Source organism: Euwallacea fornicatus, chromosome 6 (assembly GCF_040115645.1).
Source record: "Euwallacea fornicatus isolate EFF26 chromosome 6, ASM4011564v1, whole genome shotgun sequence".
In the NCBI taxonomy this organism is placed as follows: domain Eukaryota; kingdom Metazoa; phylum Arthropoda; class Insecta; order Coleoptera; family Curculionidae; genus Euwallacea; species Euwallacea fornicatus.
In genome coordinates, this window is record NC_089546.1 from 5,745,964 (window position 1) to 5,773,532 (window position 27,569).

General features: G+C 35.6%; 4 protein-coding genes across 8 annotated transcripts; 2 read left to right on the top strand and 2 right to left on the bottom strand.

Moving 5' to 3' along the window:
* Window positions 1–401: 401 nt before the first annotated feature.
* Window positions 402–6,295, top strand: LOC136339757 (uncharacterized). 2 transcript variants are annotated; one of them, XM_066283211.1, is made up of 6 exons: window positions 402–1,644; window positions 1,694–3,338; window positions 3,455–3,949; window positions 4,001–4,201; window positions 4,259–4,588; window positions 4,998–6,295. In XM_066283211.1, exons 1-6 carry the CDS (start codon window positions 529–531, stop codon window positions 5,597–5,599), a joined length of 4,389 nt encoding a protein of 1,462 aa, XP_066139308.1. In that variant the 5' UTR covers window positions 402–528; the 3' UTR covers window positions 5,600–6,295. The 2 variants fall into 2 exon arrangements, with proteins under 2 accessions (XP_066139308.1, XP_066139307.1); XM_066283210.1 differs by having other exon boundaries at window positions 403–1,644; window positions 4,001–4,588.
* Window positions 6,296–6,481: 186 nt separating this feature from the next.
* Window positions 6,482–8,345, bottom strand: ppan (Brix domain-containing protein peter pan). Its single transcript, XM_066283221.1, has 5 exons — window positions 8,010–8,345; window positions 7,434–7,942; window positions 7,130–7,384; window positions 6,849–7,072; window positions 6,482–6,795 (listed from the first exon to the last, which is right to left on the bottom strand). The coding sequence occupies exons 1-5, from the start codon at window positions 8,193–8,195 to the stop codon at window positions 6,500–6,502; spliced, it is 1,470 nt and encodes a 489-aa protein (XP_066139318.1). The 5' UTR covers window positions 8,196–8,345; the 3' UTR covers window positions 6,482–6,499.
* A 161-nt stretch (window positions 8,346–8,506) lies between these two features.
* On the top strand, window positions 8,507–10,107 carry LOC136339763 (methionyl-tRNA formyltransferase, mitochondrial). The gene is made up of 4 exons (XM_066283230.1): window positions 8,507–8,776; window positions 9,102–9,299; window positions 9,363–9,664; window positions 9,730–10,107. Exons 1-4 carry the CDS (start codon window positions 8,613–8,615, stop codon window positions 10,083–10,085), a joined length of 1,020 nt encoding a protein of 339 aa, XP_066139327.1. The 5' UTR covers window positions 8,507–8,612; the 3' UTR covers window positions 10,086–10,107.
* A 380-nt stretch (window positions 10,108–10,487) lies between these two features.
* Window positions 10,488–27,527, bottom strand: Gpdh1 (Glycerol-3-phosphate dehydrogenase 1). 4 transcript variants are annotated; one of them, XM_066283229.1, is made up of 8 exons: window positions 27,199–27,527; window positions 18,244–18,421; window positions 17,504–17,644; window positions 13,631–13,964; window positions 13,321–13,579; window positions 13,175–13,267; window positions 12,760–12,833; window positions 10,488–11,150 (listed from the first exon to the last, which is right to left on the bottom strand). In XM_066283229.1, exons 1-7 carry the CDS (start codon window positions 27,522–27,524, stop codon window positions 12,806–12,808), a joined length of 1,359 nt encoding a protein of 452 aa, XP_066139326.1. In that variant the 5' UTR covers window positions 27,525–27,527; the 3' UTR covers window positions 10,488–11,150; window positions 12,760–12,805. The 4 variants fall into 4 exon arrangements, with proteins under 4 accessions (XP_066139326.1, XP_066139325.1, XP_066139324.1 ...); XM_066283228.1 differs by having other exon boundaries at window positions 10,488–11,808; XM_066283227.1 differs by lacking the exon at window positions 12,760–12,833 and having other exon boundaries at window positions 27,199–27,526.
* Between the last annotated feature and the right edge of the window lie 42 nt (window positions 27,528–27,569).

A 27,569-nucleotide genomic window follows, 5' to 3' on the forward strand; every position in this document is an offset into this window, starting at 1 on the left:
TATAAGAACTTTTTTAATTACTTTAATAACTAGAGTAATCTCACATAATATTTCACCGTTGTTTCCGGACACCCTGTTTTTTTGACAACCGGTATGAACAGATTTTTTATATTTATACAGAGCGGCTACTTGTTTCATCCAGTAACATTAAATATGTTGAATAAAAATTTATGAAAAATTCCAATAATTTTGGCCAATACTGTAGGTGCCACCTAGCTCAGGTGGCCGTTCATGTACCCCTGACAATTCCATAGCTATGGTGACGATAGCTGAATTCTTTCGACCTGTTCTTTCGCATCAAAACGAGTTATGGCTTAAAACACACGTGAGATTTAAATTTAAACGTATTTTTATCTAAAAAAGCGCATTCAAAAAGAGGGGCTACGTGCACGAAAATAAAATCTAGAATGCTAAAGGACACATAAAAATACCTTTTGTCATAACATCCTGACACTCCTCCAAAAGGTTAGAAACCTTTTGCCCATTATGAACCAGTGAAAATAAAATTCCAGTTAAAAATCGTTCAACATGAGGTTTCAAAAGGTATTACGCGGCCTCAACGCGACTCCATCGCAGATCAAACGCAACTTGAAAACTGTGAGACCTGCAGGATACAACATGGACCTCAACGAATTGCTGAATTATGCAAGCTTCAAACTCAGGCCCATCATCAAACGTCTTGTGAAACATCCTCAAGTTTCTGAGCACTTTATTGATGTTGCGGACTGCGACATCATCGAGCAGACCATGCGAATCGTAGAGGTTATTGGCATGACTCTGGAGACGGTGGGATTCCAGACTAATATCGGGCATATAAGTTTTAACACGCCAAAGTATTGGAAAAAGATTTATCCTGATGGGACGGTTCATGTTGATGCCACTTTGTTGCTAACTATTTTAGAACTTAATAGCCTGCTTAAGAATATTAGAAATGAATTGGACGCCTTCCATAGCTCCACAGAATGCCATTCTTCCGCGCAAATTGGGTCTGAATTGACATCTGCGATTAACACTGAATCTGTACTCAGCTACAGTCCCCAAAAAAGCGCCTTTGAGTCAAACCCTTTTCCAACTAAGGACTCTTTCGCCCTGTTGCCCAATGAGTCCGTTTTAATACCTTCAGTTAAAAAAATTCCATTTACCACCTCAGAATCGCAAATACCGAGAGGAGCCACAAGGGAGGACAATATTCCCCCTAGACCTGCCACATCCAATATATCTTTTAATGTCGATAAAATCTCAGAAGTGAATGACGTAGGTGAAGCAAGAAATATTTTATTAAAGTGCATTCATTACCTCAAAGCGGTAGACGAGTATTTGGCAATCCCCTACAAAGGGGCAGTCACACAGCATAAACATGCTATGCGCGGAGTTGAAGACGATCAGGAGAACGCAACACCAAAGTTAATTGATCTGGAAGTGAGTAGCCCAAAGGAACCACTCGCGTTCAGTAGACGCCAAACAGGAGCGGAGGAAGCACCATTTCCGCCATTACCGCTTCCTTCTCAAGAACCAATCCCTACTGATAATAATATAATTAAAGAAGAAAGAACGTCTCAAAAACCTTCAAAAGTCCGAAATGAAGACCTGCAATTATGTCCGGAACGCTGCTTTGTTGGGGGGCAAGAACCTGGAGATTTAGAGGTAAGTAATTTCTTCACTGGATTCTGATATTTTGCAAGGTTATTTGCAGGAGTGCAAAAGCGACCATGTAATCATCTGCATAAAAGGTTGCAATAACGACGAAGAAGATGTTCAAATAGTGATCCGTCAATGTTCAGAGTGTAACACCAGCTCAGATGCCCGGCGACATCAGCATATGCAGAAACCACTACATGAAAACACAATTCCGGCATATTTCAGCACTGAGGAAACTCAAAGCACGCAACAAGAACCGCTAAAACCTAAAGGTTTAAAGGAAAAACCACCAATGGTACCTGAAGTGTCTATAGGTGTCCCTGTTGAAGAGCGAAAGAATGTTTCAAAAGATGAACCTAAAGATACTGATACTTATGGTGAAGTAATTGATGGTATTGAGTCTATAGTTCTCTACAATAAAGGCTCTAGAGAAAACAACGTGGTGCACCGCGTCGAGGAGGATGCGCCAGAGGAGAAGTTCAAGAAACGAATGCCTTTGATAGAGCCGGAGCAAGATTGGAACACTACAGACGATACAAAAATAAAATACTTTGAAACCAGAAACTTATCCTTGAAAACAAAAACTGGGGAAGAATTGGTGATTTCTTTGACGGTGACGCCAAAAGATTTAACTGGTGGCGGTGGAGGTCGCTCAATAAGCATCAGCAATATCTTCAACGACATTGATGACTCGAAAGATCCTGAGTCAACATCCAAAGCCAGCAGTACTAAACCGCAAGACAAGATCTTCAGTTATCATATCAGTGAGAAGTACATTCCTTTGGGGCGCACTAAGATTTGCTCCTCTTTGAACTTTGATGTCTCTAATCAAAATTCAAAGATACGAGAGAGAGGCATTCAGAACAGGACCAGCAAAATCATGTTGCAGTTGCAGAACATTGGTACCGACAATCTGCAGAGTGCTTGCAGACCAGCTAAATGCTGCAGAAAGTCTGTACTGAACGAGAAAATGAGGAAGCACCTGCCGTATGCACCGAGCATAAGATCGCTTCCTTTGGATGAAGATGATATCACCGTAATCAACCAATCTCTGCAGATGAGGTTGCAGAAAGTCAAAAACTCTACAAATCTCGCAAAAGAGTTTCACAAGAACCAGAAAGATTTGATCAATCCCATTAATAAAGTCTTGTATTTCTTCGTTAAGGGTTGCTCTGTTCAGGAGAAGCCCAAGGAAACCTGCAAAAAGCTTTTAACGAAGCGCAAGCTAAGCTACTATATTAATCTGGTCAATGATGTTGGTTCTAATAATAACTCCAGTTTTAAGAATTTCTGCTTTAGCGTTGAAAAATCAATAAATCCTACTTCTCACCAACAACCGGAAGTACAGCTTGTGAAACCATTTTCATTTCTCACGAGGAGGATAAGAAAAAAATGCACAAATTTCGATGAGAAAGCAAATGGTACCATGCAAAAATTACCGCATAAAGAAAATTCACCTTTCACTGGAAATGTGAAAACAAGTATAGAGATACGGAAAAAGCCTTCTAAGGGTAACATCATGAATCTGACAAAAAGGACGAAAACTGCACCCTCCTGCAAAATTTACACTGTGCGAGAATATCGAAAGCCATTGAGACTTAGTAAATATGGGCATGTTCATGGCGAGAAACGCAAAAAAGTGAAAGTTCAAGAACTTATTTTGCAAAAACGAAATTCTTCAGATAGTAATGCGACCTCAGGTGAGTGCAGCAAAAAAAAGGTTTTTTAAGATGTAAACTAATATTAATTAGTTTACATCTAATCTACTAATATTAATTAAATCAACTTTAAAATGTGTGTCGTGGGATATTTTCAGTATCAGCAAGCCCTGTCGACCTGAAACTTAGGATCGCAACCCAATCTCTAGGAACTTGCTCTAGCAGTTTTCGAGACAAACATTCTTCGACCTCCTCGGCGTTCAACGTTATCAATAGGACCAAAAGAAAGAAAGAAGAGGTATATTTGTCCCGATCCCGATCAGAAAATTCATTGAGCAATTTAGCACTCTGCGGTAAAAATAATAAGAAACTTCCAGTGTTAGTGCCTACAAGTATTAAAAAAATTGTGACAAAAACTGCTATTAGCAATCAAAAAGTACAGAGCAAAAAGTTGCTAATATTAGCCAAAGAACGAGCCTCTCAATTACTCCCAGGGCCGGACACTGCTGAAATACCTTTGGGCAGCTTTTCAAAGGTGTTTTATGAAACCATAATAACTGAAATGAAATTGAAAAATTTGAGTAAAAATCAGACAAAAAATACTAAAGAAAGCCTGAGAAGAATGAGCGTCGTAACTGAGCCAACAAATAACAGTAATATTATATTTTTGTTGTTTTTATCTTCTAGCTATTTAATTGCCGTAGGTATGCTGGGGCTCTCTTCGAAGAAAACCTGTTATAGAGACGAATTTGGAATGAAGCTCTCATACGCCTCCAAAGCCAAACCCTCCCAACTTCGCGCGGTCGCCACAGACATCCACATGGTTGATACTTTGGCCCCGAAAATTTCCAACCTTTTAGGCCATTGCAAAATCGGCCAAATTTCCAGCACTTTTAAGAAAATTTGTGACTTTGACGAGCAACATCAATTAAGGAACTGTGCTAAGATTGACGACTTTACAGATAAATTCAAGGACAATGAGCCCATAAAATCATCAGTGTCAGAAAGGGTTCGAAACTCATCAAGTCGAACTTTATTAAAACTCAAAAAAAGTTTAAAGAAATGCGGACGTGTGGAAAATAAAGTGGCTGAGAACACCTGCAAACATTCTCCCATTCGTGCTGTACAATATTTTGTGTATCAAGTCAGAGCGTGTAACGACAAATCTGAGAAGAAACTCTCAATAATGCAGAAAATTATAAGCAAAACCAAGGGCCTATTCAACTCCCCTGAGAAAGACATAAACAAAAAATGTAAGAATCAAAAGGCGATTGATGGTTTGGTTAAGGCTGGTAAGTACCGTTCCCAATCCTAGCGATAGTGTTACTATATTATAGGTATCGCCAAAGGGGAACCATAGGGATTGTGCAAATGGCAGAAGGACCACACAAGGTTTAATATGCCTTCAATAAAGACCAACTTTTCTAATAAAGCCAACCGACTTCGATAAGTATCGATTACCTTGGCTTCGCAGCGATAGAAATTTTAAAAAACATCAGAACAAAAAGCAGCAATGTAAATAAATTTAAAAAAATGATTAATCTATTACTAGAACGTATATTAGTAAAAAATCTAAAACGGTGAGGGATCTGATAACACTTTGTTAGTCTTTATTGGAGGCATATTACACCTTTTGCGGTCCTTCTCCCACTTGCACAATACCTATGTTTCCACTTGAACTAGTGATACTTGTATTTCTAGACAGAGAGTTTTGCCGCAATTGTGGCTGTTCCATAGCAAAATGTGCAGTCATAACAACAGCCTCTCAACCACGTTTATGCAGCTATCCAGAACCCAATACTGAAGCCAATAAAACATCCTGGAAAAAACAGAGTTCTAAACCTTCCACAAGCACCTTTGGCAATCTTTCTAATTTAGCATCTTCTTCAGTATTATCCATTAAAACGTGTTTCAAAAGATCAAACTCCAACTTTCTGAAAGAAAGCAAAAGAAAACGTAATTGGGTTGATAACAACATTTTGGTGATAAAATGGAACACAAAGAGCAAGGAAATTGATATTGTGAAAGAGTCATCTATCCAGAATTGTGCTTGCGGGAAGTGTAAAAATTGCGCAGAGAATGGGACATGTCGTTGGTCTCTTGGTTTAGATAAAAGCTTCCAAGCTACACTCAAAAATCATAATATTGAAAATACCATTCATGAAAGGACTGCCGATGCTAAAAAAATTGAGTCTCTACCTGATAAGAGCCATGCAGTGAAAGTTTTACAATCTTCTTCGGAGCAAACTGAGGAAAACTTTACTAAAATCTTTCCAAAAGATACCGATTCATTAAAAAAATAATGCTGAAAATATCGAAACAAGAAAAACAGAAAAAAGCAATTGCAACAACGAAAGTACCTTAACATACTTTTTGTGGCTTCACCTCCTTCCCCGTGTCACCGGTGTGGTTCCAGCAACGAGAATCCGTTTAAGCAGCGATTATTCATCTTGCCGCATAATTTTCAAGCAGAAAGGCCAGATAATGTTTAAATAAATAATGTACCGTGGTTTTTGAAATTTTATAAATGCCTTATTCTCTGTAGTAGTAGTGATTTTTAACAGTGATTTTAATAAAACTAAAAACCACCAAATAACTGAGTTTAATAGTTGTCGGACTATATCGCTACAGGGTACTCATAATCGGATTTTCAACATGGGAGATATCGAAACTCAATATAGATACGATAAGTCAAATGAAACAAACCTGTGTCTTTATGAGAAAGGGATGTTACCTTTTCAATATCTACAAAATTTCAATTACTTCCAGAAATATTCAGAAAATATGAAGTGTCCCAGATTTGTTCTGGCGTAAATTGGCAACATAAATAAAAATGGGGATTGCTTTCTTACTGCATTCTTTTCCAGGCTACAAAATCGAAATCTAGTCTAAGATATAATAACGTGTAGGTTTTCCAATTCCATCAACTCCTCCATTTCTAATGCTAACCATTTTTTCCTATATTTTCTAGTCATTGATAATTAATTTTCAACGTATCAATGTGGGAGATTTTAGGGAAAAATATTGGTTATCCACTGTAATTTACCAAAGCAGGAATGTTTAAAAAATAGAGAAGTTTATTATTATAATTGCGTTAAACAAAAATCTCAACAATGTCGCTTTACAACATTTATCACAAAATTTGAGAATACCATTGAATATCATGAAATCAATGAAATACACAATTTATTTTACAAATTCTTTTATTTCCTATGTTTATTATTAAACTTCTTATTAGCAATTTTCCCTCCTATAGGCCGACGATCCCTGCTTGCAGAATTAGTTTTATCCACTCCTTTCCTACCCCTCTTATCAAACTTCTTGAACTTTTTATCTTTATTTTTCCAACTCTCTTGCATATTAGGTCTATTTAAATTTGACTTATTCTGTTTATTGTTTTTTTTTGAATCAAAGTTATTATCAAACTTGGCTTTCTTAGATTTAAACTGATAAGGTTTTGCAGGTCTTTTCAGTCCTGGAGGTCTGCTTGAGAACAAATCTGGGAAAAAAAATTAAATGCAAAACAAAAAGAAAGAGTCATAGAAAACTCACCAGTATCTGGATCTTCTCCAACTTCTTCCCGGTAGTATTCCATATCATCATCTTCTGCCATTTTTGTTTCTTCATTAGCCTCTTTAACCATTTTTTTCATCAGTACATCACTCTCTTTTTCCTTATTCATTCCTTTCAAGGATTTAGCTTTATGTTCTTCTCGCAACTGTTCCTTTGCTTTTTTATTGGCCTCTTGAGTCTTCTTTCGAGATTCTTTCAATTTTCTGCAAATAAAATATAAACATTAGCAACTTTTGACAATTTTTTAAAAACTGCTGTACCTTTTACTTTCCCTTTTTTTTTGAATCTCCAGTTTTTCCTCCTCAGATTTATAAACCAAATCATGATATAACACCTCTCCATCCAATAAACCATCCTCAATTTTAAACAATTGCATTGTAAGCCTTGGTCCCAATTCAGTAAGTTTGATAGCAGATTTTCCACTCTCTATGTTACCTCTAGATATAATTTTCTGATTTATTGTAACATGATTTGCAGCGTCATCTTCAGCTTCACTTTCCGACATAATGGCAGTTCTAAAATTCTCACTTGAAGAAAATTTCTCTCCAGCAAAACACTTCTTACTTAGAAAAAAATTCAGATATGTCCTGGCATCTAGCCAAATTAGGCACCTTGCCTTGAATTATCTTTTTAACCCCTTTAGAAAGCCCTGTAGGTGCTACTTTTATGTTGTAATGACGAAACTCTATGAGCTTTGTGGCAGGATTATAATTCAAGAGCACACATCTCCTAATGGTGTTTAAATCTATGTCTGTTAAGTTTATAGTGGGAAACATATTTTGGAACATAGAGGCCATTAATTTCATATGAAGACCTTCTCCACTGAAGCTGTTTAATACTATCAATGGCGAGTGCTTAAAGGCTTCTTCAACTACCATTTGGCGCTTCAGAGAGGACACCACATCACGGGCCAAAGAGAAATTATGAATTTTGAAAGTAAGAGTGGGGCCTCGAGGAAGCCTCATTATTTTTAAGTATACTCCGAGTTCAGTTCTTGAGAATAGCACTAAATGAGAGACATGTAGAGGGCCTGCTACAGACACGAAGTCTTTTAAAGAATTTTTCTTCCTTTCCTAAAATTATAGTTTTTTAAATGAAAACAATACTTCTGTTATTCAATGGACAAAAATTTCTTCAGACCTTCAGAGATGTTGCTGTAAATGGCTCCATTACCCTCCTGAAATCTTTGGTTAATTCCATTGTATCGCCTCCAGATAATCCTTTATGAATAACGAAAGAATGGGGCGCATTGGTTACTTGTTCCTGTTCTGTGTGAAAATTTTTATTGTTCCGCACTGAGCGCCCCTTTCTCGTCTTGCGACCCATTAAAAAAGTATAATTTTATATGGCAAAATTTGGTTGATCTTAAAATTTTAGAAAAATAATGAGAAAATGTGCTTTCAAAATAAATGAAAAATGTGCCTTTCTATAAATTTTTAAATATTACATTGTTGAGGTTAGTTTGCTAAATTGGAGCTGATTGAGGTTAAAATAAGTTCTAATCGAGAACTTGTCATAAGGTGGTCAGCCTATGTCTGTCTTTGTTACATGTAATGTAAAGAAAAAGAGAAGATTCAATCTGCACAAGGTGATATAAGGCCCCTTTCTCTTTTAGATATTTAAAACATCTAATTCTAACCTCAAATTTGAATATAACTTATTTCATGTTTTCGCTTTAATTTTTTAATAATAATTATTATTTGTAATATAATTCATTAATACTCACTTTATTTATATATTAAGATGTTAAAACTACTACATTATTATAAGAATATCTCAAAGATACAATCGAAACACTACTGCAAAAGTAAACAATTTTTAGAACTCAAGAAACCACCATGGAAAGTTCTATTTTTTGGAAGTGATGACTTCTCCCTGCACAGTTTAAAAGCTTTGCTTAATGAATGGTATGTGTAACCTTCGCTCCAAGCCTCCCATGAATCAATAATTATTCTTATAAGTTGCAAAATGTGAGATATTGCCAATATTTGTACCTTCACGGCGCCCAGAGTTCATTAGTAAACATCTCACTGTGTGAGTTTTGGAAAGATTCGGTTTCATTCCCTTTTATTAACTATTCTCATTTACTTCACCTACCATCAGCCAACAATCAAATTGAACAAATGTTAAAAATATCCTCATTTATATGCCTAGGTAGCTTCATGTATAAAATATGAACTATTTTCAACAGTGGAGCAGGACTATCTGAAATAAATATTTCTTAATTTCCAGCAGACATCCAGCACAAATAATTTCTACTCTTGAAGTTGTAACTTGTTCTCAACAAAATCCAGTCTGGAAGTATAGTAACATGCAAAATCTTAAAATACATAAATGGCCACCTAATTTAGAAAAATCCAGTTTTGATTTAGGTTTAGTGGTTTCTTTTGGGTACCTAATACCTGAACAACTTATTGAGAAGTTTCCTTTGTGAGTTCTGTCCCCTCTATGTTGTGTGTTATGATTCATCTGAAATAAACAGGAAAATTACAGAGGCATGCTAAATGTCCATGGAAGCTTGCTACCACGATGGAGAGGGGCTTCTCCTATTGTTTATGCATTGTTGCATGGTGATAAAGAGACTGGAATTACAATAATGAATATTAGACCTAAAAAATTTGATGTAGGGGAGATAGTTTATCAGCAAAAAATTGAAATTTCTCGTCACATCGAAATGCCAGAATTATATGAAAAGCTAGCATTGCTGGGGGGAAAATGTTTAGTAAACACTTTACACAATTTTGACAGATATTTATCAAATTCTAAGCCTCAGCCAAGTGAAGGTGTCACTTATGGTAAGAGTTAAACAATTTTAATAGTAATATGGCAATAATATTTGATTTTATAAACGTTGTTACAGCTCCAAAATTAACTCCAGAATTTGCCACTATAAAATGGGATTTTCTGACTGCAACTAATATTTACAATTTGCAAAGAGCAGTGAAGTCAGTTCTACCATTGAAAACGACTTGGTTTTCAATTCCGGTTAGATTGTTTGATATAAACATTTTCAGTGACGCTACACGAAAGTGCGTACAGCCAGGTTATGTTGAATATAACAGAACACATAAATTATTAATAGTTGAGTGTGCAAATTTAAGTTGGATTAGTGTAAAACGTGTAGGAGTTCATGGTAAACGTATTATGGGCGCTGCCGATTTTTATAATGGATTTATTTCAAAAATAGATAAAAATACAATTTGTTGTTTTCAATAAAGTAAACTTGTTGATTTTTTTACCTAACTAGTTTTACATTGCTATCTAATTAGAATTATTGGTGAAGAGGGATCAGGAATTTGAGGCATTCAACATGAAGTTATGAAAGTCAATAAAAATAATTAAGAGATTAAAAATCTAACTAAAATGAAAAAAGAACTTTGCAGACCGCTATTCTTAAGATGCAAAATCTTCACCTTGTCTTACTTACCAGTAAAACAAATCTAATAAGTATTTAATATCATTGGTAATGGACAAAGATCATAGAAAAATTATAGTGTTATTCCTCCTTTTTTGGCGATTATTCCGCGGAAAGAATTTAGGCAAGCCTGTTTCCATTTGATTTTATCTTTGTGTTTTACTCAAGGGACAGGTAAGGTAGAAAACAATCAAAATGTCCTATTCAATTCAATATATTCTATTTACAAATAACATAAAATAAATGGTCAAAATATACTTTTAAATATTGTACAATTTTATTATACAGTTTGTTGCATTTAATAAACTATCAAAAAAAATTCAGCATGACTTAATTTGATTATTACCAATTTGAAAATATCAAAGGTCATGTGGAAAAACTAACAAAAAACAACAGTAACAGCCAAAAAGAAAATATTCTAAATTTTGGGTATTTGCTACAAAATTAACGTATAAAATATTGCAAATTCTAGTAAATTGCGACAGGAAAATTCACTATGAAAACTATTTACATAATTGTTTTAGGGACAACAATTTCATGTGCTAAAACTCGTTCACAAAACTTCCCAATATAATAAAACTCTAATAAAAAGAGTTTACTTATTATAAACCTACTATTATAACTATATTACTCTCAATTAAACGTCCTATTTACCTTTTAACAGGGTAGAACGAAACGACTTTATCAAGACAAAGAAACTTCTGTGTTGTACTTAACTACTTAACACTTCGCGGTAACTTCTCTTTTCTATCAACATTCTTTTCGTATCAACTACGTGGAAGAATTTGTTAATTTCAAGCTTAGTAAAGCGAGAGAGGGAAATTAAAGTTTACATGGGCAAGCAAACTGCGCCACACTGTTTAATCCTGTAAAATAAAAATAGTTATTCAGTATTGAGGAATATTCGCATAAAGGAACCTTTTGTGTAAGCAAAGAAATTCAGTTTTAAGACTTAGTACAATCAAATATTTCTTTGCTTTCATATTTCAGGCGGGTCCGGTTAGAGTAAATTCTTTCTTAGAAAGAAATTATTTATGTTATTGGCAATCGGGGCGGCACAACATATATAAATGAAAGATTTTGTAGCAAATCGTTTTTAAAAAATTCCAAAAAAACTTACCATTAACTGCTTTTAATGAACGATAAGCTCCAATTATACAAACTCTCTTAAGTTCGCCTCCATTGAACCAGTGCTGGTACTTGAACCCTCTCATAATAAGAGTATTGCTGTTACCAAATGTCAGAAATAAAATACGTTTAAGGGTCAAAGTATCAGGAGTGGCTCCGCTTAGCCGAGCGTAAGCGATAATTGTACAATTGAGCTTAAAAATATCAAGAATATTGCTTTAACAAAATTAATTAAAAATTGTTTTAGTTGACGTTGAACGCAATAACAAGCCTAATCTACGGGTCGATTTAACAACAAAAAAAATGCATCGCCCGGTGTTAAAGTGTGTTTAGAGTTTGCTATTTTGGTATTCAATATCTAAGGTTTCCGGGTTTGCGTGATCAATTTTAGAGTCCCTAGAACAAACAACATTTACAAATTAGTAGTAATCACATGGCATCAAAACTGCAAAAAAAACTCAACAAACATGTTAAAACGCTTTATTTTTAATATAAATTATAACAACAATTCTGAATGGGATGGAAAAAATGATGGATTTGTTTGGGAATAAAAGGTAGGGTTGCAGGCATCTGATATTTTGGAATATATCTAAAAAATAATTCATTCTCAAAGTAGAAATTAAATAATACTTCTTTACTGAAATGCTTGAATTTTTGCAAAATCTCCAAAAACCAATAGAATATTTTGTCAAATAATAAATAATCGTACTTCGTGTTAGCAATGTATCAACTTAATAATTGATTACCATGATTTCTCTGTTAGGATATTAAATTGTACTTAAAAACCGTTTTTTTCTTCATACCCGCGTGTAAAATAAATGTATGTAGTCCTTATCTATGTGTTAATTTGTGCTTGTAAAATGTTTTATCTCTTCATGCAAATACGAGTTTTTACAAAAATTAGCAATATTCGAACGTAACCAGTATTGAGAAAAGATTATAAACTCCTAGGCAATTATAGTTGGCGCATTGGAAAGAACGTGAAATTTTCTCTCAAATTAAAATACACCGAGAAAAATCAATTAACAAAAAACACTTTTTTGTATCAAAAATTAAATGGCCAGAACCTTAGCAAAATTAAATTGTACAAAAATTTCAGATGTAAACTTTTTTCCAGTATCTGATGTAAATATTTTCACTTCGCAAAAAACGAGAAATTTCAAAAATGTCCTCTTCAGTTCTTTTAGTTTCTATAAGCTCACACTTACTAATTACTTCTGTTTTGCCAAAACTCATGTTATGCAAATTGTGTTCGTGTGTTATGCGTGTTGAAAATTAAGAAGCTTTCGCCAGAATGCTAAGCAAAACCAAGCCAAGATAAAGAAACCTGTGTAAATCTTATCTCACCCCATTGTTCACTACTAAGCCCTTGATTGGAATGTCTCAGTTTGCCTTACTTTTTTGATGTAATATGATTTGTTCTGCGCAAGATAAACCAGGGTCAGATTATGGAAACTTACTCGAAAGTGACTTGTGTGTGATAAAAACCCCAGAAAGTGTTTTGTTAACGTACAAATATCTCTTTGATAAAATCGAACGAAAAAAGTCAAATTTTTACTCGTAATATTTCCCCTAACCCAAATCTGAAAACATTTGGATCGTAAAACATTTTTGAGATATATTTCCTTAAGTTATGGTGGAAAAGTGATGTAAAACGTAACTCGTGAGCTGTGAGGAAAGTTATTTACTTCTACCAATAATAAATACCTGGGGGCAAACACACGAAATTCTGAAAAGAACTACCAAAAGTTGTCACACTTACATGTGCTCTGGATGATTTCGGATACAATCAATGAAATCTTTAGGAGTCAACACTTCGGTGCAGATCTTGTGAATCGCTGTAAATAGAGGAAACCTACACAGAAACATTTAGTTAAAAAGTAACTAAATTGCAACCCCAAAACTTACTGTTGTTCCATGCCTTTGTTTTTCAACATATAATTAACTTCTTCCGCGGTGAATGGACCCTGTAGTTTTTGACCATTCAGCATCTCGTCCTCCAACTCTTTAATGGATTTGCCGGTCTTCACGAAAGCTTCGCTTACTTTCCTGTTCCTACCTCCGTAACAGGTGGTGATCAAGTCGGCAACGCCGCAGCTCTCAAAGAAGGTCGACAATTTGCCTCCCGGGTAGAAGACGTCCACGAATTTCACCATTTCCATTAAACCTGCCAATTGATTTTCGCTCCAGTGACCACTTTACTGGACTTCGAATTTACCTAAACGGATAACAGCTGCTTTGGTGTTGTCCCCAAGCCCTAAACCATCGACGAAACCTGCCCCGCAGGCGACGATGTTCTTCAGTGCTCCGCAGACTTCTACCGTGTCTTCGTCGTCAACGACCACGACCCGGAAATAGTTGGTTTGGATAATTTCCCTGAGAAGAGGACCTGCGGTGGGATGTTTGCAACCTATCGTGGTTTCGCAAAACATTTCGTCAGCTACCTCGTTGGCCAAATTGGCTCCCATTAGGACTGAGCAGGGAATTTTGAGGTGCCGGGTGATGATATGTGAGATTAAGTCGATGCCTCCTCCTTCGGCACGATCGAAGCCCTATAATTTGTGCCGGAATTTAATGGAATAAAGAATTTATACAAGGTGAGATTTATTATGGAATATACCAAACATTTTCGGAATAACGTAGAATTTTTAGCAAATTCATTTATCTATCTCACAGTTCTGTACGATCTTTCCCATGATAGCTGGGACTTCAGGCTTAGCCCTTTCTTTCGTGGAGGCTGGTATTATCAGATGGTATCATTCTTCCTTTTTGCCGAGTTTTGAGGTCTTTCTTCGACGAACACAAATCCGCCCAGATTTCTTTATGCAATGTGCATCTAACAAAAATAATATCTTACTCTAACTAAAATCCTATTAATCCCAAAACGATCACCACTACGGTTACTGAGCTGTTCTCGCAATACACTCATTTTGCAGGAATTGGAACCTCTGTCGTCTAGTAAAGTACTGATGTTTCTCGTTTACGAGTAATTACGTACGAGTGGTCTATCATGCCGTGGTGGTCTCGCTTCTTTCTCCAGCCATTCTGTTATTACACGTAGATCGACCTCTGACTTCTGCCCTTCCGATACTTCGTCCTGTGTGGCTCTGGCATCTAACATTACCTGGCAGAATTCTTTATATGTTACTTTTCAAATTCCATTTGTGTTCACAGCTTTGCTCTTAAATCTTCGAGATCAAAGCGCTGACACTCTCTTTCGAGTTTTAGCGACCATGTTTTTTTTGGAAAATCTCTCAGAATTTGTATTTTGTCTTCTTCGCCAACTTCTTAGCCTCCTGGTGTTGCCGCCTGCCAATCTTTATTTAACTTGCCACTTCTTTTTGTCTTGATCTGAATTTTTCATGTAAAACGTGATCTATTTATACAGGGTGCCCCACTAAGATGTTCACAAAGGATAACTCAAAAGTTAGTATTTCGAAACCTATCATAAATAGAATAACAAAAACATTTAAGTTACATCCACACCTTATTGAGTCATAGAGGAGAATCAACGGATTCGGAACTTTTTTAATACAGTTTTGTTTACCAACGAAGCAACTTTTCACAGCAATGGATCTGTAAATAACCATAATTTTCATTATTATGATAATGAAAATCTCCTTTTTTTTACACCTGGATCATCAACGTAGATGGACATTGAACGTATGGGTGGGGATACTCGGAACTAATATATCCCCATTTCTTAAAAAAATCTATTAATGGAGATACATTTTTGTCATTTTTACAAAATGGTTTTGGGGATTTTTTAGGAGAACCGCCATTAGAAACTGTTAAACTCAAGTAGCCACAATTAGATGGTGCTCCGCCACACTTTAGTCGTCCATTAAGGTAATATTTAAATACCATTGATGAAAATAAATGGATAGAAAGGGGAGAGCCTATTAATTAGCCAGCTAGATCGTCCGATATAATCAAATTAGATTTATTTTTGTGGGGACATGCAAAAGAAGACTTCAAAACACATTTCGTTGGTCTTCGTCGCAGGCATATTAAACCTTATGCGGTCCTTCTCCCCCTTGCACAACTCCTATGTTCCGACTTGAACTGATGATACCTGTATTATTCGCATCACAGTTCTCTATCGAACTTTGGCCCTTCCAAATTCGACGATCTTCAGAGTTTGATTATGTGGTTTTCTGAATTTTGCACGATGCGCCTCAGTTTCTTCTTACAGACCAGTGGATTTTGACCATTCATTAACCTGTTTTGAACAGGTCCCGGGTCCCAAATTTTGAAAAAGGTCATTTGTAAATTTTCAAGTGGTCAACGTGCATTTTTTTTTTCATATTCTCAAACAAATTTGCTCGGTTAAAAAAGTGTTCAATGCAAAGTAACATAACTCAAATGAGAATACGGTGACTAGAGTGGAGCTAAAATTAAATCAGTGAAAAATTGTTAATCGGGGCACAATTTGGCTTCCCATCTCACTGACTTCAGAGATGTAATTTAGTGAAACCTCTTAAATTTGAGCAGGAGCAAATTTTTGGCAGACTCCATACGATTGTAGAGAATTCTCACCTGATCAAGAGCTTATTTCTGCGAATTCTAAATGATCGGTAAGGTAGAATAATCATTTTAAGCTACTGATGATGATCCCTTGATCGCCTTTCATTGTCACCTTTAAAGGCTTAATAAAATAAAAAAATTATTTGATTCCGATAACGCGTTAAAAGAACGAATGAAGCAGTAAAAAAACTTTATTGATTGATGAAGTTCTTGAAAGACGTTTTGAATTGTTAATACACAACGAACGTGTCCCACCTTAGAACAAATTCATATTTGCCAAGTGTCGCAATACCATTTACCATTAATTCCTGACGATCAAAAATATAACATAGAACGATCATGACTGGTGTTTGTTTAGCTAGAAATATAGCACTGACGTTTCGAATTCCTCCATATGAGTATCAACTAAATATAACCGCACTGGAAAGAGAAACAATTTAATTGCACATGCAATGACGAAATGATGTAATCTGTAGGCAGGTTGCGATTAATGAGTAATTAATTAATAGGCACTTTAACATTTCAACATCATTATAAATTTTTCATAGACACCTACACGGAGACGTAACGTGCAGGGCGTTCAATCCGTTAACGCATCAATGAATTTTTTCCATACAAGCTTTTTAATCGTATTCACAAGTGCATTAATACGAATGCTCAGCAAAAAGGATTAAACGGGGATTAAACGTAACTGTAAAACAAGATTACGTAACACGCGAGAAGGCTGAATTTATCATTTCCATGACGGAACAAAAATAGATCCGGAAAAGTTTCACTGGTTTTAACTCAATAAAAAATTGAATATTAGCAAGGTTGATGTGGTGAACAGCAAGTAAGATAGAGATGGGAAAACAATTTTACTGGTATCAAAGCAGCAGTTGATGTGAAGATTACTTGACTTCACACTCTCACAAGTGAGGGGTGGTTTGCCCTCTAAGGATTTTTGCCGATGACTAAAGGACGGCTATTTCTCAGTTGGTGATCGTTAATGTACGAAATTGTTTAGATATCTCGACGTTCCCAATTTGCTTATATTTCTTGTACTTTTCAAATAATTTCTTATGCTCTTAACACGCCGATTTCTTAAGCGAGACACCCGGGCTAATAGACGATTAGATAGATATGTGCACCTGATGAGACAACAAATATATCTCGCCATACGGCGATTTCGCCAAATGACGAATTCAAAAACTACGAGCCAACTTTTTTTTTTTTAAATAGAGAAATCCGATACATCCAAGGCTAGAGTCATTGGTAAATTAGCACCTTTTTATATAACCTTTAACAATGAAGTGGAACAACTTCATCCATTGCCAAAGCCAAAACCTTGAGAATCTACGCCATGTACTTTGGGATTTACCGTCATCACGCGATTTTTCACTATCTGCTAGCCGTACTGAAATTCCAGTTTGATTCATCTATCCAGACTACCGTTCAAAGGTTAAAATAGTATTTGTATCACTTTATCCAATGATAACCGATCAACTCAGTTTTTTCCCACTGACTGTGACGTTAATAACGGTAATACCGTCGTATTTATGGGGAATGAGGAAGTTCGACTCACCTTAATTAAAGATAAGGCAATTGCTGTGGGTTTAATTTTCCCTAGAAGGGTTGAACACAGCGTCCTAATGAACTGATGAGGGACGACGAAAATGAGGACATCCGCATCTTTGGCTGCTTCCACCACATCAGGTACCGCCACCTTGAAATAATATGTGACGCAAGGTTTCAAGATAATTAATAAAAATTTTAAAAAATATTGATTCAGGATAAAATGTCCATTTAAAAGAAATACAAAAATATGCAGCATTTGGTTACGGAACAAACAACACGATTATTACTTTTTCATTAAAATAATTCAAATTAATCATTTTTTTTTTTGCTAAATAGGTTTGCCCTTTAATTAAATTTACGAAATTTCCGCGTCTCTAAAAACAATTTAAGACATCCGGAATAACAATTTTTTGTTCTGAATGATTTAAAGGAAAATTTGTTTGCAAAACATCTAAAGGTTAACGTCTCATGGTCACGGGCGGCAAACCACTGCAAGTTATCTGTTGACATTACTATTTTCAGGACTTTCGAAAACAAGAGTCACCCATCAATCAGGCTTTAAAGATCGCGCCCATAGATTAGGCAGCATAACGACTACATTATGAACAAATAAACTAGTTTGCATAAATAATGACAATATGTAAAAATACGTCACACAAGTACCAGAACTTAAATATAGGCAAATTTTCTGTCTTAAAGCACTGAACGTCCTACCAAAATTGATATTAAGTGCATTAAGATACTTACCACATTCGGAGGTAATTTATGTCCTGGCAGATACTTCACGTTTTCGTGAGTTTCATTTATAATCTCTGTGAGTTTCTTGCCATTAATTAATTCTTCATATACGTACATGGTGACTTTGTCTTGCAAGTTCTTGGATGCGACGGCATTGCCTCCAACTATTTTGGCTATAGCAGAACCCCTGAACAATATAAGAAAAGAAATGTAGGCAAAACGCCCTAAACACATATTAATCTTAATATACTGCATGACACGGAAAAGAGAACCCCCCCGTAAAAATGGTTTTATTTAAATAATTTTTAACATGCATGTTTGCATACGGGAACACAGAAAATGATTAAATCTTCAGCCCTGCTTGTCGATGTATTTACGAATTATCAGGAATTTTTCCGTGCTACAAAAATTTCAATAAAATATCAACAATATGATTGCAAAACATCATTTATTGATGTATAGAGTGTCCAGAAAGTGCTTTTAGATTAATCAAATATGTCTAGATGCAGAATTATCATCAATTGAGCGAGTTTGAGAGACGTCGAATACAGGGTCTGCGAGAGGCGGATCTGTCATTTAGGGAACTCGTCACTACACAGAATCGTAGTGGAAACACTACAGTGAGATGCCGTCAGGCAGAAGAAGAGGTACTGGACAATCTCGAACAGAACGCCTTCGAATCATGGCCCTAAGAGACACGCTTGCGTCATCGAGGACGCTGACGGATCAGCGATTTGATGAATGTGGAAGATCCTTTCGGATTCGAACCATTTACTGCCGGATAAGAAGTTTTGGACTGATTTCCTACCATCCCTATTTTAAGTTACCCCTCACTTTAAATCATCGCCAAAATCGGCTGCAGTAGCGTAGGGAACGGAGACATTGGAATCTGGAATGGGATAACATCGTGTTTAGTGACGAATCCAGATTCTGTTTGGGTGCGCACGATGGTCGAGCAAGAGTAAAAAGAAGACTGGGTGAAAGACGGCATCCTCAGTTTACAGTGCAGAGGCACGTCCATCAGACTGTTGGGGAACGGTTTAGGTTATTATTGCATACGGTAGCAGACCACCTTTACTTTTTGTTAGACGCAGTATGACAGCCCAACGACACATCCAAAAAGTCCCGAAACCTCATCTCGTGCCTTATCTGGAAACTCTTGTTAATCCAGTCTTCCAGCAATACAATACACAACCACCAATGCGGCGGCTAGAGTGACTATGGACTTCGCTCAACGTTCGAAAGTGGGCAATTCTTTAATAATTGAACTCTATGATGGAGCAACGTCATAACCGTCATGCAACCGGAGCAATACAAAAGGTAAAGGAAATCATTTCCTATACCTTTTGTATTACTGCGGCAGGTTATTTAAGGCGCATACAACGCTATTCCATGGAAATACCGTACTTAGACGTATTGGCGGTTGCAGCGTTGCTTCAGCATAGGGCTCAATTGTAGCTGGAGACCATGATCTAAGTGCAATTAAAAAATAAATCCGTCTCGGTCGCGATTGATGTCAAAATGGCGAGTGTTAAATAATTCTCAACAATCCCAGGCGAATTTCAATAATTTCACGCCCGGGCACCAATTATTGTTGGTATACAGGGTGTCTTTTCGAAAAATACTCACCACTATTGCGTCCAAAGGGGATCGAATTTTTTAAAAACGCAGGAACACGTCGATTTTATTATTGCAGAGTAACAATTTTCATGTAGGATTCAACGCGCCTCTTTCAACCCTCTGACCCGGCAGAGCCGCCCTCTCAAATATCTTAAACGACGATGGGGGTTAAATAATGCACAATTTGAAGAGCTTTTTTATTTTCGAAATTTGTGTACAGCATTTGTTGCGTTCGACTGTTGTGTTATTAAATTAGGCGTCTTTGGTCATTGTATAATTGTATTCCGTATTAGTTTTTTAATAGCGTTGAAACTGGAATTTTTCATTCAAATATTTCTTATGAATAGGAAATTGCCATCAAAACCGAAGATGCATTGATAACTGTAGTAAGTGATTATTAATTTAATAAATTTCCTGGGTGCTTCAAAAGAATTATCTACACACTTAGGATATGATTTTTTTATAGTTTATATTTATTTGCAATGAAATTCCGTTTCGATAAATTTTCATATTATCTCGCTTGGATTGTGCTCACTTGAAAACGGGTAAAAATAGCACTATTTCCAAGTAGTATATTGGGAGGGAGCTCAAAATTGAATCGAAGTTAACATTTAGACGACTGAAGAAGAAAAAACAATAAGCGGGCGTGAAATCGAGCAGCGCGTGCTCTATCGAAAATAAGTAGAATCAACAATCTCTCTTCTCAATCGTTACAGAATGATGGTTATTACTAAAGGATTTCAAACGGATCATAATCCCAGAAGATTTATGTATTTACAATAACTGGTGACCATTCGAAGCAGTTTTGTTCCACTGTTTATATGTTCTTCCTCGAGCGTGTCCAAGCTGTATGTTATTTCGTTTCTCGTACTTTTTCCACGGTTACACCGATGAACTGTACGATCGCAAAAAGTATGTAAATAAAGTTGTATGACTGTTTGGAGGCCATCGTATCGTCATTATTTATCCCGTTCTTATAGCAGAAACATTGTAAAGTTTTTTGGACGTTTTGGTACCGTCATGCATTCTTCAATGATTCAGCTGAGCGGCAGCGCGACCAACAATACATTCGAGACACAAAACAACCAAATCGTGAAGTTAGCTCGAAGCGAAAATTGGTTCACTTTTTTAGTTCCCGAAATTCACCATCATTTCGGACCCTAATTTTCGCGATTTTTTCATGCTAAAAATGAAGGTGGCGAAAGGGCTCCGTGACCTCAATGGTGTCATCAAAGGTCAAAATAGGTTTGAGATTTTTATATAATTTAGGAAATAAAATTCGACGTTCTTGCATTTTAAGTCTCAACCGTGTGCTCCTCTGGTTGGAGCTGAAACGAATTGTCAAGTGTCGAGTACGTCATTACAAACGTATTGTTAATGAAAATTAATAATTCCGGACAATTTGGTGGAGAAAAAAATGTTTTTGCAAGATTGAGATTCGACGCTTATGGCAAATGTTTATCGGCGAATTGAATTTCAGCTCCTCGCGTTGATAAGTTTTAACAGAACGAAAGAAAATGTTAAGATTGGTAGTGAGTTGTCTCGTAGTGAATTGCAGTGTCGCTACAATTCTGCCGATATCGTAATTATTCATTATAAATATCGGAAGCACTTTTTGCAAGTGATTTTCGTTGCAACTCACATCTTTTAGTTGATTTGCTTTAAGCATTTATTGTGCCCAACGAAATAAAATTGCTTTCCAAAAAGTCAACTCGGCTTCAAGAGTCGTTATTAAATGGTGCGATTGGTACGACGTTTTTGAGCTCGTTATCGAATCGTCGGTATCAAACCACTAACCGTAAGCGACCAAACTTTACGTAACCGCTTAAGTGTTCAGTGTGAGGTTCAGAAGACGTCTGTTCAGTAAAGGAGTTTGTCTCAAATTAGCACGATCTCTCAAAGATCAGCATCTTTGGAAGAACCACATCGCTCTTGCAGTCTCTCAGTGCAACTGATGATTAATTTTTAATGACCGATATCAGGAGGTATTTGACTGTGTCAGTTAATAATCGATTCATTTTACTTAGCTTTACGATCAAATTATTTTTGAAATATTTACTTGATGAGTTGTATTATTGGTAATCGACTGGAAATTCTAAACTACTATTAGAAACACAAATCATCACTACATAGGACTAAGTAAAACGCATTTTAAGTCGATATTTTGTTAATTAAAGTGATGAAGCTTGCCTCAATCGGGATTTGGTCACGTTTTACTAGCAAAATAATCAAAGTCCAAGTCAAGATCGCATTCTGCATATTCCATATGTATATATGCGCAATTTATTTTGTTCGTATATTAATGCTCATGAGGATACAGATAATGCGATAAATCTAAAAAGAAATTTTTAAAGCGAACTAGCCTTTAAAATTTTCTTATCTAACCTTAAAGAACCTTTAGATTCTACGATCCGTTATGTGTAATATTCAAATAACGTGTTAAATGCCTTTTTCAAATAAAATTATACGTGTTTAAGCATTTTTTTTTTTTAATATCGGGTTTGTATAATATTAATATTATAGAAGAGCTCTCTAATTATGTTCGCAACACAGCAAATTACATTTCTTATCAAACTGATAACAACCATGATAAGTTATCTCGAGAGTACGATGAAAACTCGTTGGAATATTTATCACAACCTGAGCAGTATTCAATTGAATCTTCAGACTGTTATGAAAATACTGAACAAACAAATTATCAGATAAGTAATACGGATATAAATTTTCCTGGGCCTTGCCTCACAAATGACAAAACCTAACGCCAAAAGATGGATCATTTAATAACGCTAGTACCGGCGAACTTGCTCACATTATCTTCCCTGAATACAAATGGAAATTTTTGATCGACAGCATATCAACCAAATTCCTTATCGTTCCATATGTAACCAATCAATTGCTTCCAGCTTGCATTAAATCTGACCCGTTTATAGTTTCCACGATCTTTCAGCAGTTTGCCCAACAATTGAATGTCCAAGTTCCCGCATTAAAAATATTGAAAACTTCCTAAACCAGCTTCCATGATGTTCCCTCATTTAAGTTCCACAATGTATATTACGATTTAATGGGTATATATCTACTAAAAAAGTGGCAAGGCAATATAGATTACAACTAAGGATATCTGGTCACGTCATATGCGAATATACAGTTACGCTTCCATAAAACTGGGATGGAGATAAGTAATGTTACGGCTGAAACAGGTAGTGAGCAGGACATCAAGGTTAAAACTGACGTCCAGCAAGGCGACATCATAATGCTTTATCAAACGCTGCAGAACTGCAAAATTACAAACTGCATCACCATCGCTAAAGATGACTGTGCCTTAAGAATCTTGCTTGATGACACGTGCAACCCAACAATTTTAGACATTTCGGAACCTTTAAACATAGAAGCATGCGAGGGCAACTCCAATTACAATAACACCGCCCAAATATAGTGCGGGGCATGGAAAAAAGAACATCCCGTAAAAATAGTTTTATTTAAATGATTTTTGGTGTGCATGTGCGTATATCGAAACACAAAAGACGATTAAATTTGCAGCCATATTTATCAATATATTTACGAGTTATCAGGAATTTTTGTTTTTTTTTACTATAAAAAATGCAAAAAAATATCAAAAAAATAATTACAAAATATCATTTATTGATGTATAGTCCGATCAAAAAGTGTTTTTAGATTAGTCAAATGCATCTAGATGCAGAAAGCTGCGAAATTTTCAACATTTGAGTGAGTTGGAGGGAGGTCGAACAGTGGGTCTACGAGAAGCTGATCGGTCATTTAGGGAAATCGCCACCAGATTGAACAGTAGTGTAAACACTATGGTGAGATGTTGTCAGGCATCGGTCCAAGAAAATCAAACAGGCAGAAGAAGAGGTACTAGACTATGAGTTATTGAAATCGCCCAACTTTCATTGTTACCATGACAATCGTTTCAAAATTACAGCAAAAAAAAACTTTTTTTACTTTTTATTTTGAGAGCAAATAACTTGGTAACGGAAGGCCATTAGGAATATTTTTTTATAAGTAGTAGCGTTATTTTAGCCTGATAGATTATGACACCCTGTACAAATCAATGTGAGACAGGCCATAGAAGTAAGTACTCAACATACCCAATTAGAATGAAAATTAACATTACCCCAACTGCTACCAAACCGTTTGAGATTATACATGGTGTCGCGTTTAAAGCAGTGAGGGAGGTAGGAAGGATTGATGCTCGTTCCAGGATGTCGCCGGGGAAATATTTCTGTGGTTCGTAAAAAACAACTTTCCTCAGCACCATAAAAAAAAAACGAATTTCACCCGTTCCGCAATGAAATAAACCATGGTTCGATTGAAAATTTGCGAGAGGATGCACAAAGTAAAACTCGTATAATAAACAAGACTCGACGATTCGTTGAGTAGAAAAATATTCATAAATACCGATAAAAGGAGAATACCTAATTACATTTAATATTATTATTATTAATTCTTTCATAACAACGTACGTGGAGAACGTACATGTTGTTTGTACACTTCTATGGAAAATAACGAGCAACCATTTAAAAAATATATTAATATTGAACGTTAAATCCTACGCTTTTATTCAACTACAATAAAACTTTAATAAATTATCAATTTTATTACTTATTCTTGATTAAAAACCATTTAATTTTACGTCTAAGTCTTACTAATAGAGATTGCATTTTAGCCATTATCGGATATCCACTAGTCAAAACAAATTATTTTTTTAGTTTAAAGTTTTTTTGATAAAATAAATCACTTCTTGTTGTTCAAACTTGATTTGACCAGTTGTGACAGTCCTGTTTAAAAGTATGCAAATTTTTAAATTAAAAAGCGATGGTTATCTAATATAATTTGAATTCGTGATTTATTAATTTGGTACAAAAATGAATTTTTAATAACGAGTATGACCCCGTCTTGCTGGTAAAAAGGCTTGGCAACGTGATGGCATTGATTCAATCAAGATATCAAAGAGGTTTTGGGAAATTCCATTCCACTCTTCAATTAGGGCATTTCGAAAAACTGCAATATTTCAAAGGGGTAAATTTCTGCTTGCAACACATCTTCCAAAAATATTCCAAGCACACTCAATTAGATTTCTATCTGGAGAATTAGCAGGCCATACCACTCTTCAAATATTCATTTCATCCAACCAGTTGTTCACGATTTTAGCGCGACATGGATGAGCATTCTCCACCATAAATATGAATTGTTTACCGATTGCTCCAGCGTACGGCATTATAATAGATTGAAGAATTTCATCAAAATACTTGTCAGTGTTTAAGAGACCATTGTCGATAAAATATAGATCTACATATATGACCGCTAAGATCAATACCAGTCCATACCATGATACCGTCACCTTCAAAGTGAGATCTTTCCTCTGATAAGCTGATGATTGTTTCGTGTTCCGCGTTTACGCCAAATTAGAACATGTCGATTATCAGGTTCGAAAGTAGACCGTCACTGAAGAGTACCCGACCCCAGTCATTACAGGTCCAATTTCGATGAAGCTCAGCTCATGCTCTTGTTGCTCTTTGGTGTTTCAAACTTAGTAGAATATACACCGTTGGTTTTCGGGCATACAATGCGACATTGTGGAATATATTTCTTACGGTTTGAATGGACACGAGCCTTCGAGTACCACGGGCAAACTCGCTTCTTAGAAGTGTTGCGGTGATGGGGTGTATTTAGTAGAGGGTAGTGCATCCATCATATCCTCAATCATCTTCCCCCATTATATTGTGGTAGATGTGTTTGGGATTTTTCCATTACCAGTATAATTTTTAAGATATTGGCATTTATACTTAAAAAAAAAACCACCCTGTATGTATATTAGTTATGAACCAAACTTATGAAATTCTAAATTAGTCTTGTTCTCGAAAAATCTTTGACTTCATTTTCGATGAAATTCTCTTTGCAATGGGAAATGTATCGTTTATGCCGTAAAAGTATGGTTGCACAACGAAACTGCTGCCTTGAACTTGTAACATTTTCCACATTTTACTAAATCTAGAAACATATTACGTTCTATCGCATATCGTGTCCAAGACCAATAAACCTTTACAGAAGGTAGGTTGTAATGTTTTTTACGGTATCATACCGATATCCTTTCGTAGATAATTCACTTGAATGCTAGCACGACAATAAACTAGACGTTCGTAATGCACACTGCACCAATAACAATCGGGATAATTGATTTTTTTTAATTTTAAAGACTCGTGAAGTGCATCGTTAATGAAAGTGGGTGTCATTTAACTGTCATGTAAATGAATGTATATAGATATTGTTGACGTGATTCTGGCTCACGTTTTTGGTGCTCTAGAGTGAATTGTGATCGTTATTTCTTGTGACTGATAGTTGAGTTTTGTCAGGTGTTACCTATTGTAAACAAATTTAAAATTTTCTTTAGGCATTAAATTAAGGATTCGTGCCCTGAATACGTAATGAGAGGAATTGGATTGAGCAAATTCCATACTATCTAACAATAAGATAAACCTTTAATACTAAACCGTTTTTTTAAACTTTATCAACAAAAGTTGTTATTAAAGACATTTTGGAAGATGATTTTAAAGGAAACCTGTACATACATTCTTTGTTTCACAAATAGAAAAATCCATCAAAATCTTATTGGGAAAACTACATGGCCAACTAAAAAAATTTACATTAATCAGATTGATAGTTTTTAGAAGTTTTACATTTTATTTAATATTTTATATTAACAACAATTTTTATGGTTTCAACAAATTTTAATATACTGATCAACGATGTTTAAGACATATTAAAAGTAACCAAAAATAGCAACTTTTTTGTATTTCACCAATTTTGTAACTATGAGAATTTCAGTGAAAGTAAGAGGTACACTTAAATAAGATACTTTGATAGGTCTGTTTAAGAAGATTGATGAATATCAAGTAAATGTCTCTCATATTTCTATCATCTTTAGATGGTGGGGTCTATCCTTTGACAGTTGGTAGTAAATAGTGAGCTTGGACTTTTACTCAATTGGTCTTTATAACTTGGCAGGGTCAATATATAAATGATATTAATTGACAGAAATGCAAATAAGTACTACGAAGTTTGTTACATTAAGTACTAGGAGTAGGAGAGGATCGAAATGGGTCATAGGATAGCAGAAACAAAAGAGGCATCCAAAGCAAAATAATGAGTCGCTTTCATGATGAAATAATAACTTATACGTGCGTATAAACTTTTCAAAGTTGAAAATTAATAAATGTTTAAAGGTCTTTTACCAAAGCGAAAAAAAGTTATCTAACACCTTTGAGGTTAGACCAAAAGTCAATAACAAATCCCAAGAAATGAATGAAACAACCATGGAGACCTTACCAATTTCCACTACCAATAATGCAGACTTGTTTAGGGTTTGTGCAGTCCATTTTTTCACTAAGAACCGAGCTAATATTTACAGTAAAACTACGCGTAAAAGGTTTAAAAGCAAACTGAAACTGATGTAGCCGTTCCCACGAAAATAAACTTTGCACTGACACGACGGCGAAGGACACTGAGCTGTTGATAACACTGCCGTTTACCAAAGGTGATAAAGGAGGGGCATTAGGTCGTAGATAATAAACTTTCGAAAACAATTCATTACTGATTTTGGCGTTTACACTTTTCACAGTGAACTGGAAGGGCCAATTGCGCAAGCAAAACATTAAGAAATAACTGTTCCGAGAGCGCAAAGCTTACAAGTCAGGTGG